This window comes from Gekko japonicus, unplaced genomic scaffold (assembly GCF_001447785.1).
Source record: "Gekko japonicus isolate JY-2015 unplaced genomic scaffold, Gekko_japonicus_V1.1 scaffold212, whole genome shotgun sequence".
Lineage (NCBI taxonomy): Eukaryota > Metazoa > Chordata > Lepidosauria > Squamata > Gekkonidae > Gekko > Gekko japonicus.
In genome coordinates, this window is record NW_015161953.1 from 319869 (window position 1) to 335624 (window position 15756).

Genomic DNA, 15756 nt, shown 5'->3' on the forward strand with positions numbered 1-15756 from the left:
TTTACAGCACCCACAACATAGACATTTTAGTTAGTTTTTCCACAGCAATCCGTATTTGTTGTTGATTCACATGTCAGAAGGGAGGAAGGAACTGACAATTACTACGGCTTACTCAGGAACAGACAGGCAGCAATAAACACTGAGCTCATGGAAATGAAGGTTTACTATCATGCTACATTCCTCATGTAGTTTTGTCACAACATAAAGTGTTTTGATAAGAAAATAAAAATAGAAGTGATACTTCCAGGAGATTTGAGTTTTTCTTTTACTCCTCTGCTGTAGCAGCTTCTAATAGCAAAGGAACCAGAGAGGACTGTTTTCTCCAAAATCTGAACACAACCATGTTATGTTAGCTAACAAACTAGATGCTTGTTACCCCATGTGTGGCTTCATCAATGACACAGCCCCCTTCTCATCATCTTCATTAAAGATTATGTGCAAGAGGGTAACAGTAGCAACCAAAAAAATGGGGGGAAACTACCCCCCCAAAAATAGACAACCAAAAGCTTGGGGGAGGGAGGTTGAGCAAAATGAATAAAATGCTTAAAATACAAAAAATACAAATGAATATATACACTTTAATATTAATTAATTAATTTATTTATTCTATTTGATAAAAATACAATATACAAAGATTAACACAATTAAAACACTAGTAAAATACCACAATAACCTTTATCTGGTGCAGTTGTCAATTAAAATTAAGACCTCACAGATGACATATCTGGTCTGCAGTTCTGACCTGCTGAGTGGAGGCCCAGTAAAGAAGGAGGGACATCCATTGCCTAGTTAAAACCCTGCAGGCCCTGTGGAACTGTAAAATGTCCCACAGAGCCCTGATCTCATATGGGAGCTCATTCCACCAGGTAAGGGCCAGGGCTGAAAAGGTCCTGGCCCTAGTCAAGGCAAGATGGACATCCCTGGGGCCAGGGACCATCAGAAGATGTTGATTGGCAGATCGTAAAGCCCTTCGGGGCTCATAGAGGGAGAGGCAGTCTTGCAAATATGTGGGCCCCTGGCTGTATAGGGTTTTAAAGGTAAGCATCAACACCTTGAAATGGATCCAGTACTCAATAGGCAGCCCATGCAGTTCACACAGCACCAGGCAGATGTGGGCCCACACAGGCAGCAACATCAGTACCCGTGCCACTCTATTCTCTGGCACTACTGGCCAGCTTCAGCTCTCTTTTACTAAAAAAAATTTAAAGTGATTTTTGTTGCCTAAAGGTGCCCCACAGAGAGAGAATCACAATAATCTAATCTGGGGAGTGAGATATGGGGCCAACTGTCTGATCTGTCTCAAATGGAAAAAGGCAGACCTGGCAGTGGTGGCAACCTGGGCTTCCATAGTTTGTGGGGCATCCAGAAATAGCCCCAGGCTCTTCACTGGCTCCAGTGCCAATAGGGCCCCGTCAAAGGTTGGAAGCCCGATCCCCGATTCCAATCACCTGCGACTCAGGTACAGGACCTCTGTTTTTGATGGATTCAATTTCAGTCTTCTCTGATACAACCAACCAGCCAAGGCTTGTAATGCCCTGTTCAGATTTTCTGGGGCAGAGTCCGGGTGGCCATCCATCAGTAGATAGAGCTGGGTGTCGTCCGTGTATTGGTGACAACCTAGCTCATACCTCCAGATAATCTGGATGAGGGGGCGCCTGTAGATATTAAAAAGATTGGGGAGAGAATTGACCCCTGTGGCACACCACATTCTAGCAGGTGTCACTGAGATAATTTCCCTGGAGTGCCGGAGGACAGGGCTTTGGCTCAATGACAATGGTCACACCGGGGAGAGCTCCCATGTGATCGGCAGCTCTTTTAGAGAGGTTCAGGGGATCCCGAACTCCAATGAGCTTCTCAAAGAGAAGCTCATTGCAAGGGGCTTGACTTGGATCCCTCATGTGCAGCAGCAAGCGGGTGGAAGTCTGAGAGCACCCCAACGCAGGAGCCGACCGAGTTGTGACTACCCTGGAGGGGAAGAAACTGGAACCTCATCCATAACATAGATGAAAAACACCACCATGAGTATGCTTAAAAGCAACAACAGAGAATTTACCTACTTAATGATAAAGCCCCTTTAAAGTTTCAAAGGAGAAAGGAATGGAGGGGTGAAGAATTCTTTCCAGTCCCACCTCCCTTCCTTCAGCAGTGGCCACAAAAAGAACTTCAAGTGATTTTTAAATGGCCTTCTTGGCAAAAAAGTAAAGAGAAGGCTTTTGTCTGATACTGTAATAATTTTCCCTGTGGAATAAAAAATTGGAGAAAATAAGCCATTACCTTGTGGTAAATTGGTGCCATTTCTATTAGCCCTTTATTTAATTGATGGGTATACTTGTTTGGTAATTCCTTGTTTCTGTATTTTGCAAGCATTATTCTATGCTGTGGTTGTTGTTATTTTTTTTTTTTTGTATATAGGTTTGCCAGGGTTACATGCCAATAAAGGTAACTGGACTAGACTGGCCATTACCTGCTAAAGCGGAATATATCTGACTTATAAGCAAATCTCTAAAGAGCTCACAGAGACTTTAAAGAAATTTCCCTAAACATAAAGAATTTTGTCGATGTCTGGGGGAAAAATGGCGCCGAAGCTCAGACCTTCTTCTGGAAGTGCTAGTCTTGCAGCCCAGGTCATAAGAACGGAAATGACCATAGACTTTCCCATCATGATTGCTAATGCACTGCGCCCTCTGCTGGACCAAATGATTACTTTGAACAACAAAATTGAAACTCTCTACAAGCAACCTCAAGAAACTTCTAACAAAGCAGAGAATACAGCCAAAGGAGACACCTTTAAATAAAAAAATAAGAAAGCAAAAATAAACTTTCTTATAAAAGTAAAAGCATCTATGGAACAGTTTCAAAAAACTGAAAAGAAACAAGGAACAGCAGAGGAAGACAATGTTACTGAAGAAGAAGGCGTTCTGGAAAGTATTGAAGAATTACCTCCAAGCTCTACAGAAGAAGAATCTGAACTAGAATTAGGGGCATTAGCTCCAAAAATTGTAAATCCCGAATAAGACTATGATCTCAGTGGAACCTATAAGCAAAAATAAGCGAATGGATTCTGTGTCTTAAGTACATTTTAGCAACTTTGATATATTCCTATTAGACAAAAGCATAAGTGTTTTTACCTTTTATCGTGTGTAATATGTTAATGTTAAGATAAGCCTCAACTTCTCTTTTAAAAAAAAGCAATATTGTAAGAGAAATAACAATTTAAGCATTTGTAAGCTAATTGACCTTTGCCACTTGGGTTTTTAGTGGTTTCTTTCCTTTCTTCCTTAGTTTGTAGTACCCCTACCTTATTATTTCTTTGTAGTTTTTAGCATAAAAGCAATAAAAAAATTATATTAAAAAATTGGAGAAGAATTGGCTTTAGCTGTTTTTGGACTTTGGTGATCTAGAAATATATAGTCCCTTTTTCTCTTCCTTTTGTCTGGAGCTATAAGCAAAGAATCTGGAATAATAGCAGGACCTTATAAAGATTTACCTCCATTTTAAAAATGAATATAAGCAATTATACTTTAATAATTGGAGGGGTTGTTTTTTTTTGGTTAACAAAATTTTTATTTTTTCATTCATTGAGAATTCATATAGCTAACACACTTAATAGTTTCCATTACATTTCATTCACCCTATTCCCAATACCTCCCCCCCTCCTCGGCTTCCCACAATGCTTTCCCCTTTTTATCTCTTTTTTCAGTATAACATTAAATATTCTCATTTTTCTTAACATTTAAATATTCTCATTTTTCTTAACATTAAAATCTTTAGATAACAATCAGTTGGTTTAATATTGTTCTAAATACAGTAAACTTTGCTTCACATCCCAGTTCTTTTCCAAATATGTTTTAAAGTCCTTCCATTCTTCCAAAAACTCTTCGTCTTCTCTGTTGTTTAATTTTCTTGTGATTTTATCCATCTCTGCCATGAACAGAACTTTTTGTATCCAGTCTTCTATCTCTGGCACTTTGTCTATTTTCCAATATTGTGCATAAATCATTCTTGCTGTTGTTATTAAGTACCAGAGTAGAGTCTTTTTTGTTACCTTAACTTCTTCCATTTTAAGTCCCAAAATCAGAATTTCTGGTGTCTTTTTAAAAGAGCATTTCAATATTTTTTGTATTTCATTGTGGATTTTCGTCCAAAAATCCACAGCCTTTTCGCATGTCCACCACATATGATAAAATGAGCCCTCATGTTTCTTACATTTCCAACATTTGGAGGGTTTTTTAAAAGGAAGAAAGGAGAACTGGATCTTATCCTGAACTCTTTATACATTATATTATATTATATTCTCACAACATCTTATGTTTATGTTTGTTCAACTGTAAAGTACATTTTGTTTTGATTGTCTTCTTCTGTAATGTAACCAATTGATAAGATTCTTGAACTCTGTCTCTAATATGACTAAAACAGCTATGTTTTGTAAATATCAGTGGGTATGATTTCTAAAATTGTGCAGAAAAAGAACCTTGAGATTCTTTGGTTTTAACATATGGTATTAAAAATGGATGACACAGATAGATCACAACTTATGATGTCAGAGGTTGTATCTTCATTTCAAGACCTCAAGATTTTAATGCAAAACTCGATTATTGCTGCTGTAAACACAGCAGTGAAAGAACGTTTTGCCTCTAAGCAAGACAAAATGGATCTATTGCAACAACAAACATCAAGCAAGATAGAGGAAGGCCAACCACAATGGAAGGAGGAGAAACAAGGACACTTCTATATAGATGATATAGAAGAAACCTATAATCTAACTGATACGGTCTACAAAATGAAACCAGCACCTCCAAAGAGGAATAAAACTTTTGTAGAAGTTCACCTGAGAGTCTATAAAGATGAAACTCTATACTGATGAAGCCCTCAAAACATTGATTTATACACCAACCCAGAGAGAGAGAGAAAAGCAATTTATGGAATTTCAAACCACTTCAAGAATTGACTACAGATGGCTATTCCCAGAAAACAAATTCTATACCTATAAAGGAAAAAGACACAGAATTAAGACTTTAAAACTTAAAAAGTGAGACCAGAAAAAAAAAGAAAAAGGAAGGAAGGATTGGAAAGCTACAACTTCTGAGTGAAATCTAGAGACTTGTAATGGAGTAAGATCTTAAAGATGGACTAAAAATGAGCTGAGAGAGAGAGAGAGAGAGAGAGAGAGAGAGAGAGAGAGAGAGATTTAGATAATCCAACTAGAAGAAAATAAGAATCATATAACCATATATAGTTAATGGAAGATTATACTAAAATACTTAGACAAAGGGTAAATTAGTACAAAATAAAATTTATATATCTATATCCTTGCAAATTATTATATATATGTGGAAAATTTACATAGTTTTAGATTATGTATGAAGTAGACTAATAGGAAAAAATATGTGTTAATGTACCCATTTTATGTTTGTTTGTCTTGAAAATAAAAATTATTTTGGGGGGGAAATTCCCCCCAAGTGCCACCCTCTGTCGCCGACCATGGAGAAAAGACATCAGCCACTGCAAGGCAAGCCCCCTTATCCCCACATCGGCAAGGCGGTGGGTCAATAGATCGTAGTCAATCACACTGAACGCTGCCAACAGATCAAGAAGTATCAGCAGGACCGATCCGCCTTGATCCAGGTGTCTCAGAAGATCATCCACTAAGGTGACTAACACCATTTCCATCCCATGGGCAGGGCAAAAACCGAAGTGGAAGGGATAAAGGGATAAACTGTGTTGCCACTACTTTCTCCACTACCTTACCCAGGAACGGTAGATTAGATACTGGGCAATAATTTGTAAGGACCATAGGGTCCAAAGAAGGTTTTTTTAGGAGGAGGCAGACCACAGCCTCCTTCAATCTCTCTGGGAAGGTTCCCAATGATAGGGACAGATTGATAATCTCCGTCAGAGGAGTCCACACCTCATCTCTGCAGGCTTTCACCACCATGATCAGCAAGGATTGAGGAGGCATGTAGTGGGCTTCACAGCAGCGAGGGTCCTGTCAACTTCTTCCAGGGTGAGCAGACTGAAATGGTCCAACACTGGACCTGAAGACGGCCAAGGGGCTGCCAGTTCCCTTATTGTATCAAGTGTGGCTGGAAGCACGGCCGGCTCTATCACTAGGCCAGCTAGTGTCTGGCCTAGGGCACTGGCCCATCCAGGGTGCCAACTGCCCTGCCGCCCCCCCAAGCCCCCCCCGTCCTGCCCAAAGCCTGCCTGCCTGCCCCAAGTTACTCAGGCACAGCTCGCCCATAGGTCCACTGGCTGCTGCGCCTGCGCCCATCGCCAATTCGCCCCTGCCACCCTCTGAGCCAGCCAGCGTGATTTCCATAGTCACACTCGCCGACGCCGGCAGCAGCCCCAGCCAGCCACTAGCCAGCCCAGCCCTCAGGGAAGGTAAGTTTGTGAGCTGCTGGAGTGGGGGGAGGGTCTGCGCCGGTGGGAGGGTCTGTGGGGGGGAGGCTTCCATCAGGCTGCCGGCATCAAGCCTGAGAAGCAAAAGTGCTGTCAAGGCGGGGGTGGGGGGGGCGTCTGGTGAGCAAAAAGTCTACTTTGTGAGCTGCTGGCATTAAAGTTCTGAGCCGGCGATTTGGCTGCTGCATGATGAATTAGGGGTCGGCTGGTCTCAGGGAGGGTCTGCACGTGTGGGGGGGGTCTGCGCGGCTGTTTGCTTCCAGACGAGTCACTTCTGATGGAGGAGGGGGAGGAAGGGCCCCAGGGATCCACGCCCTCCCCATCCCGCTGCTGCTGCCCCAGACGGGGTTTCCATCCATGCCCCACATGTGACGCATCCAGCATCCTTGACTCTCATCGCCCCCCCCCAATGGCAGCATAGCTTACTTGCCTTCCAGGCACAAGGATACTTTCTGGCGCGGGGGGGGGGGCGCCAGAAGGTATCCTTGCCTAGTGTTCAAAAAAGGCTGGAAGATCACGGCAAAGTGACAAGACTTTATCTACAAAATAACTCACAAATGCCTCACAGCCTATAGCCAGTTCTCTAGCACTTGGAATGCCCTGAGGCAACGCAGTTAGAGACCAAATTATTCTAAATAATTGGGCCGGGCACGAGCTCCCGCAAGGCAGTAACAACGAAGATCCGCTACACAGAAAGGGTGCCTGGTAGGCTTGTCACGTCCCCTACATGTATGTGGCCCTAGGTTTAGGATTGTATGAATTGGAACATGTGTAGTAATGGAAAGGGTTGGTACAAAATCCAGCCCTCCATATATAATGAAATTCCATTCTCCAGGCACACTTGTGTTATATTATTAGCATAGGAAAGCCTATCCAAATAATACATTTCAAATAGCATTATGCTGTTCCATTGGAAACAAAATCAGCAAGTAAATTTATGGGGAGGAAAGGGCAGAAAACATCTTCAAATTGAGTCCAACATTTGTATTACCTGCCAAGCGATCAAGTCTTTGAGTCTATTTAGTTTCTCCAAATTCTCAGGATGGTCCCTGATGTATTCATCTGTGAAGAAAGCCTGAAAGCAGAAAACAGTTAATTCGATTTTTGTCCCTAATTTTAAAACATTCAGTACTGTTTCCAGGATCGTGTTGTTGATATAATGCAATCAAATGATTATTTGACTTTTTAAAATAACAATTAAAATTCTTACCGTCTCGTATTTAGCAAATCCTCCCATAACTGCTGGGTCAACTATTCCATTCAGAAGCATAGAGAGTGGGTTAATTGGGAGATTCTCGTCACTCTGGTACTGATTAATGATCATCAGAATCTTTTCATTGGTCATTGACATTGTTTCTATGGCATTCTCCAAAGGACTAATTGAAGTCTATGGGGGGAAATAAAGAATATCCTATGTTCCATTTGAAACTTTCTTCACTATCCTCTTGAAAACCTGAGATAACCCTACATTAATATAGTGGCAAATGGAATATTACTTCATCAGAATTACTTCATCCAGCAACAATCAATGATCAAATAACATTGTGTTGCCATTTTAGGTACACAGAATAAATTCACTGGTAAATACAATGCTTTGTAAAACTTCCACTGAAATTGGGATTTTGCGGTCTAAATTGGGACTTTACAATCTATGTATTAAAAATAATCAGAATTTTAAGACCCACCTGTGACATAGAGACAACCTCAAACCAACGCAGAATTCCAGGCAGTTTGTAAGCCGTGACAAATGAAGTTCTCTCAATCCACATTGACTATTAAAAGACATTCGGGGGAATACAGAAAAGTTAAAACTGTATTGTATAACATTAAGGGCTTATTCGAATTATGCATTAAATAATAACATGGAGCTATTTTTCTGACACAATGTGACAGAAACAACTAAACAATAACAACAAAACTACCCAGAAGAGAAAGATGGTGGTGGTGGTGGTGGTGGTGATCCAAGACTAAACAAGGACATTGTTGTGCAATATGCCAGTGCAAGGGAGATGTAAAAACTGAAGAAGCAGTGTCGCAAAGTGAACAAAATATTAGACTTGAACCAGGGTAATTTGGTGTAAAAGGTTCATCCCACAATATAGGCAACACACCATTTGTTATTCCATCTGGTTTAGATATATAATTATAGCTCTAAGGCTTCAGACAATAATGTATAAAAGACACATCATTTAAAAAAGGAACATCTTACAGAATTTTTAAGCCTACAGAAATAATCTATTTTAACACTGAACAATTTATGGGAATATAATCTTTTCCCCCAGATCTCTCATTCTCTTTCTGACCACAAGGCTGCTTCTGATATTTTATTTTTGACAGTTTAAATCCTATGAATCACTTCAGCCTTGTTTTTAAACACTCAGCTTACCTAGGAAGCAAGTCAGCAGTAGAGCAGAGTCTACAGGGAGAGCGCAACAAAGGGTGGCTTAGACTTTCAGAGATGTGACCTATTTCATCTTCTCCATAATAATTCATTCAAATGGGATGAAAGTTAGGCCTTGCTTCAGGATATTGGTATTCCCTAACTGGAATTGCCGTAAGGTACTCATCATTTCCGGTTTCTTGCCTGCACAAACCTGCCACTGCCAAGGCCAACCCTCTGCTTTGGCCTTTGCTCCCCACTAACAGCCCAAGGCTGACCTAATCCCTTGCCGCAAATCCTGCGAAAATAACCCATTACCGGAAGTGACGTCATTGTGCCACCAATGTTGTGCAGCACTGCTCTAGTTTTTCAGCAAAACTTTATGGTTTAAGCCTGATTTTACCATAGAGTTTTGCCCAAAACCTAGCATGTTGGCAGTGCGATGATGTCACTTCCGTGTGATGCTATTGTGCCACATTTGGGGGCATTTTCATGTGGGGTTTCTCCCTGCCAGCCAGCTGGCTGGCAGCAGAGAGGAGCCCACAAAAGCAGGGGAACCCCCGCCTGGACTGGGGGGTGGCAACCCTATTTTAAAAGAATAGTGACTGGCTGGCCAAACACTGGCCATCCTTTCTACAGCTTCCACCTTTGTCTCTTGTGTCAGCACTCCACATGGCCTGGAGAAACGCCTACTTTTCAGACACAGTCCTGGATAAATGTTACCTAGAGATAGTGGGGTTGAAGTACCCCTAGGCTCCCGTGGCACCAATACTTTTTAAAAGACCTGATTCCCTTAGTCATGATCATTCTAGTGAGGCATCCTCCAATTCTTCGAAGGACACATAGTACATACATTCATCCCAATTTTACATCTGTTAATACCTGATCCAGTCCATATGAGTCCTCACATATATCACCTCTAAATGACTAATCATTTATAAAAGCATTACTGAAAAAATACTTACAGCAAATTCGTTTTCTGGATCGACAGATCCTTTCTTCACTGGTCTCGAATAGTGGAATCTTTGCACATAGTTAGATTTATAAAAGCTAAAAATAAATGTTACAAAACATTTCAATCATATTACAGTTGCAAAACAAAATAAAAACAGCCTTCCAGGATAAGAGCAAAGATCCATTTAATCCAGCATTCTGTGTATAACAGTGGCCAACCAGATGCCTCTTGAAAGCCTAGAGGCCAAAGGCCTTTGGTGGGCCTTTCTTCCATGAACTGTCTAGGCCTCTTTTACAGAACCCTAAACGAGCAAACTACATCTTGTGTTACTGTATTCTATAAGGTAATTATGTACTATTCATCTGGTTTTTTCCCCTAAACTGTAAAGCACTGAACTCATCCTTGTAAGGAAGGTACTCCTTGATCGTTTTGATTTCCCCTTTCTGCACCTTCAGCAGAGCCATTCCTTGGGTGGATGATGAATCAGGGCAACTGTGCTCACTTCCCAAAAGCCACCATCTTTCATCGCAGCAGCAGACCTAGTGTGGAATGGGGACTACAGCCAAGGTGATCAGGGGCGGCTCTGGGTCTGAAAATGCTTTTAGTCCCCAAAGCCACTGCCAACAACAAGCAAGTTCCTGAGAAACTCAACGATTCTTGAGGCTAGAGAGAGGTGGGAAGAGCCTGCCCTGGTCCCTTAAGTTCCCCAAGGGTGAATCTGATATTCAGTCAAATGTGCTTCTAAATTACTGATTTTTCTTTTGAGTTCTTGAAATTCAGATTACAAGGGTAACACTCTATAATCATATTCACACATGTCCTCAAACTTAGACTGAAAGGTGTGGCTCCCCAGGATATCAAGGTTACACAGGGCTAGCAACAGCAGGATGAACCTTTTACAAGTCCAGTCCCACAAAAATGACCACATCATTTTTCTGTTCTGCATTGTCTATAGTATGCTGCTTCTAATCCTGCAATAAATACAACCTGACAGTAGTAAACTGGCAAAAAGATGCCCTATTGCTTCAAGCACATGTTCATATAAGTAAGGGCTTTTATGTCAAAGTTTTAAAATAAAACCGATGGGAAAAAGTAAACTGGTGGTACTCATTAAAAAGTATTATATGAAAATCCATAGCAGCCAACAGAAGTTTCTACAGTCAAAGGCGCAAGAAAGCCCATCCAACCACCTTGAATGACAATTTGCTTGAAATCTCACTCTGCAGATACTGCTTCTTATGGTTTTCAATATACCAACCCACCCTCCTTTATTTTATTTATTTTTGATGGACACACATAAAGCACTATGTTTTACAGCTAGCTGTAAATGACCTGGTGAAGCAGATGATATTTTCCTTGCTGATCCATGTGATATTTTAACCACTTTGCAGACATAACAAGATCAACTCCTGTGACAATTCTACTTACAGCGCAGCAATCTTACTGCTCAGAAGAAGGAAGCAATAAAACAACTGTGGTTTGCAAAGCATAGGCAACCTTTGCAAAGATGTCTAATTGAATTTGATGCCAAACTATCAGGACCAGCATTATTCAATGATACTGTAAGACCAGGTAACAACAAAAATAACACTAACCAGCTTTAACATCCAAGAAAGAATAATCATAGCTAGCACAAACATCTCAATTGAGGCTTCAAAAAGTTTTGTTTATAGAAATGAATCTCTATTTTCAAGAAAGCCACCAATGGCAAAACAAAGGCACCAATGGTACAGTAGTACAGAAGTGCAGAAGCTCTTCCTGACACCCCACAGCTATATTCCCAAGAAGCCTATACAGCAACAGATGAAATGTTGATGTCTTGCCCACAGCTTTTCTTAGAATGAGCAGGGAACTCAGGAGGATTAAGCCATGTCCTAGTTGAAGCTCAACCAGATGTCTCAGGGAAGATAATAATTTTTCGATTTGGAAGTTAGTACTACATCATATCATTCAAATTTGGCACCTTCAGGGAGCTCAAACAGAACATGCACTGCTTTCGCCATGAAACAGACTGATCAAAAAGTCACCAGTTTGAATCTGATAAAACCTTCCCAGTTAGCACAGGGTGCACTGAACACCATCCTGTTCCACACAGTGGCCAATCAGTTGTCCACAAGCAAAGCAAAACAAAACGGCAATGGCCCTCCTCTGTTGTCCCCACCACCACAAGCAGCAGCAATTTGTATTCACTGTAAACAGCCTGTGAATGTGAAGGTTCTGTATAGCCAATGTTACCCCAATTGTACTACACACGTGGGAATCCACAAAAAAAGTTGTGTATTATTAATGTCTTTTTCATAGTATAGTTGGTTACTGTTTAAATGGCTTTTTTTGCAGTAACCGATTTGTTAGCTTTTTAGATTTTCTTTTGGCAGGGCATCCTCTTTTGTGAGGTTGGCATTGTATTGTTCTGAATGTTACTAATGAGGGATTGTTGTTTCTGACAAAAAAGGCAGATATTCTTTCCATTGTTCAGGGAGGGAGGAGGGCAGCTCTGTGACAGCCTTCTGTGAAGGAAAGGGAGTGACACTTGGAGCCCACTTTTCCCTATTTCCCTTCCCCCCTTTTTCTTTTTCTTTATTGAACACTGGAAGGAGAGCCATCTAGCCTTGCTCAGTTCCCTTGTGCATAGTCAGCCAGCTGACTGAAGGTGGCTTCAAAGAGCAGTTTGCCTGGAAATTACAATCACTTCGTTCATGTGAGGTGAGATTTCAAAGATTGTCTTACTGGGCACTGCAGGTCTTGAGGTGCTACAAATATCCTGTACCCCTCTCTTTTCTGAGTGCCCTTGCCAAAAGCAGCTGTTTAAATGGCCATTGGTTCATCAGTGGATCAGCCTGAGGCACCTTTGCTTGTTCAGTCTCTTGCCTTGGCATGGAGAATTGTGTGGTTGCAGGGCTCCAGTCTTCTTCAGCTTGAGATGAGCCCACATTCACCCACAGCACCACAGCTTTCTTTGTCAGAGTTGCTAAGGAACATTTTGAAAGGTAGTGTGTACAAACTGACACTGGTTGGAGGAAAATCTGCCTCCTCTCCACCTGGCCCCTACCTCTCAGTCACTGGGCCCACCCATCCATTAACGATGCCTCAGCTGTCCTTTTATAACTTCCCTCTGGCTTCTAGTCAGTCAGAAGAGAGAAGCAGTGGGAAGAAGCAGTGCCCAGGCTGGGGGAAGAAGCAGTTAGAAACTAGAGAGAATGGTTTTAAAGGACAGTGGAGCCCACAGCTACAGAGATTGGGGTGAGAATGATCCTTCTCTCCCACTTGCAAGGCTTTGCAGTTGCAAGCTCAGATGTCCTTTTAAAACATCACCCTGCTATTTAACCATTAATACTGCAGGAAAAACAGCATTGGAGATGGGCGAATAGCAGCAAGGAATTCTATCCAATCCCAGGTCCAGTTCTGCTGTTGCTTCCTCCCCTCTTCACCCACCCATTATCTCTCTGTGCTTCTCTCTCACACTCTCAGCCAGTCAGTCTTTCTCAAGCTGGCAGTTGGAAGCCTCCCCTCCCCCGAGAATGTTTTAATAGGACAGTGTAGTCCACAGCAAAAGAGGTAGGAGTGAGAAGCTCAGATGTCCTTTTAAAACGTCTCAGTGGGCTGAGAAGAAAGCTAATGCAATCTTAGGATGCATTAACATACCCAGCTCTTTCAGCCTTTCCTCATAAGACTTGGATTCCAACCCTCTCACCATCCTGGTTGCCCTCTTCTGGACACGCTCAAGCTTGTCAAACACCCTTCCTAAAATGTGGTGCCCAAACCTGGATATAGTACTCCAGGTGGGGCCTGGCATAGCAGAATACAGCGGAACTACCACCTCCCTTGATCTGGACACAATGCTTCCGTTAATGCATCCTAAGATTGCATTAGCTTTCTTTGCAGTCACATTGCACTGCAGGCTCATGTTTAGCTTGTGATCAACCAGAACACCTAGATCCCTTTCACATGTGCTGCTGTCAAGCCAAGTCCCTCCCATTCTATATCTATGCCTTTGATTTTTTGTACCTAAGTGTAGGACTTTGCATTTATCTCTATTGAAATTCATTTTCTTTGTCTCAGCCCACTGTTCTAGCCTATCTAGATCCTTTTGAATCCTGACTCTGTCTTCTTCAGAATTAGCAATCCCACCCAGCTTCATGTCATCTGCAAATTTGATAAGCATCCCCTCTATGTCTTCCTCCAGGTCATTTATAAAAACATTGAACAACACCGGGCCTAGGACCGAGCCCTGCGGCACTCCACTCGAGACCTCCCTCCATGTAGATGCAGAGCCATTTACAAGCACTCGTTGGGTACGATTTTTCAACCAACCATGAATCCATCCAACAGTTGCACCATCCAGCCCACACTTAACCAGCTTATCCTCAAGGAGATCATGAGAAACTTTGTCGAAAGCTTTACTAAAATCTAGATACACTATATCCACAGCATTGCCAGAGTCAACCATTTTGGTAACTCTGTCAAAAAAGGAGATAAGGGTGGTCTGGCATGACTTAATCTTGAAAAACCCATGCTGGCTACTCATTCCGTTCAAGGTGCTCACAGACAGAGTGTTTAATAATCTGCTCTAGAATTTTTCCAGGTATTGATGTCAAACTGACAGGCCTGTAATTTCTTTTTTCCTTTCTTGAAGAGAGGGACAACATTTGCTCTTTTCCAGTCTTCCGAGACAACACCAGTACTCCAGGACATCTCAAAGATTAGAGCCAGAGGCTCTGAAATAACATCTGCAATTTCTTTTAGCACCCTGGGATGCAAAACATCTGGCCCTGGAGATTTGACAGTATTTAAGGCAGCTAGATGCTCTCTAACCATTTCCTTACTTACTCTGGACTGGCAATTTCTCTTTCCTTCATATCCCCTGCATTCTTCAGTTTGCATAAAGCTCGCCTTACGGTTAAAGACTGCCGCAAAGTGAGAGTTGTCAATCTCTCTAAGGTGCAGCTGACAGAGTTAGAACTATCAATATTAAGTAAAGGCCTGTCCTTTGTTCCTACACCTCCATGCAATACATTTCAACTCATGGTGGAAATACACAACATGTTTAGAAAAATTAGATTAGCTGATTTCTTCAAACATAACACGGAAGATAGAGTTCCAGATTCCAACATTTACAGTTTGAAAACCAAGTCTACTTTTAATCCAGTCACCAAAAATACCAGGCTTCTAGCTTTTCAGGAAATGGTGCTAGAGGAAATACAGAGTTTGGAACATAAAGCCCTACCAGTCTGGCACAATCTGAATAAGAATGAACATCAAGCCTTGAAACAGTTAGAACAAAGAAGAGACATCATTATCAAACCAGCTGATAAGGGTGGGGCAGTAGTAGTCTGGGGCAGGGAAGAGTACATTACTGAAGTATATAGACAACTGAACAATACAGCTCATTACCTAAAGAGTAAAGAAAATCCATCTAAGATCATTAAGAAGGAGATACAGAACATGTTGGAGGATTATCAAACCAGCTGATAAGGGTGGGGCAGTAGTAGTCTGGGGCAGGGAAGAGTACATTACTGAAGTATATAGACAACTGAACAATACAGCTCATTACCTAAAGAGTAAAGAAAATCAATCTAAGATTATTAAGAAGGAGATACAGAACATGTTGGAGGACGGTTTAACAGAAGGCTACATAGATAAAACCAGATATGATTACCTCCTAAATTCAGAAGAAAGGGTGCCACAGTTTTACCTTTTACCAAAGATTCACAAAGGCACCATCCCTGTCCCAGATAGGCCTATTGTTTCAGGATGTGAGTCCATCTTAGAACCTCTGGCCCAATATTTAGATCTTTTTCTCAAGCCATTTGTACAAACTAAGAGATACTATGGATTTCCTTCATCACATTAATGATTTACAGTTGCAGACAGAGGAAGTTATTTTTGCCACTCTTGATGTGGTCTCTCTCTATACTAACATTCCACAAGATGAGGCCTTAGAAGTTTTATGGGAAATACTAGAGCGAAGGACAGGGCAGCCCGTCCCCCCCCTAATCGTTCCTCTGTCACATTGCTGAAT

The 15756-nt window shown here is 41.6% G+C and overlaps 1 protein-coding gene across 1 annotated transcript in view; it reads right to left on the reverse strand.

Annotated features, from left to right (window-relative positions):
• DOCK2 (dedicator of cytokinesis 2) overlaps window positions 1-15756 on the reverse strand; it is a 556464-nt gene that overhangs the window by 13867 nt on the left and 526841 nt on the right. The window contains exons 43-46 of the mRNA XM_015429463.1: window positions 9748-9832; window positions 8088-8174; window positions 7613-7789; window positions 7394-7477 (exon numbers count right to left, since the gene is read on the reverse strand). Coding sequence (XP_015284949.1) covers window positions 7394-7477; window positions 7613-7789; window positions 8088-8174; window positions 9748-9832 — 433 coding nt within the window. The remainder of the gene's footprint in view (window positions 1-7393; window positions 7478-7612; window positions 7790-8087; window positions 8175-9747; window positions 9833-15756) is intronic.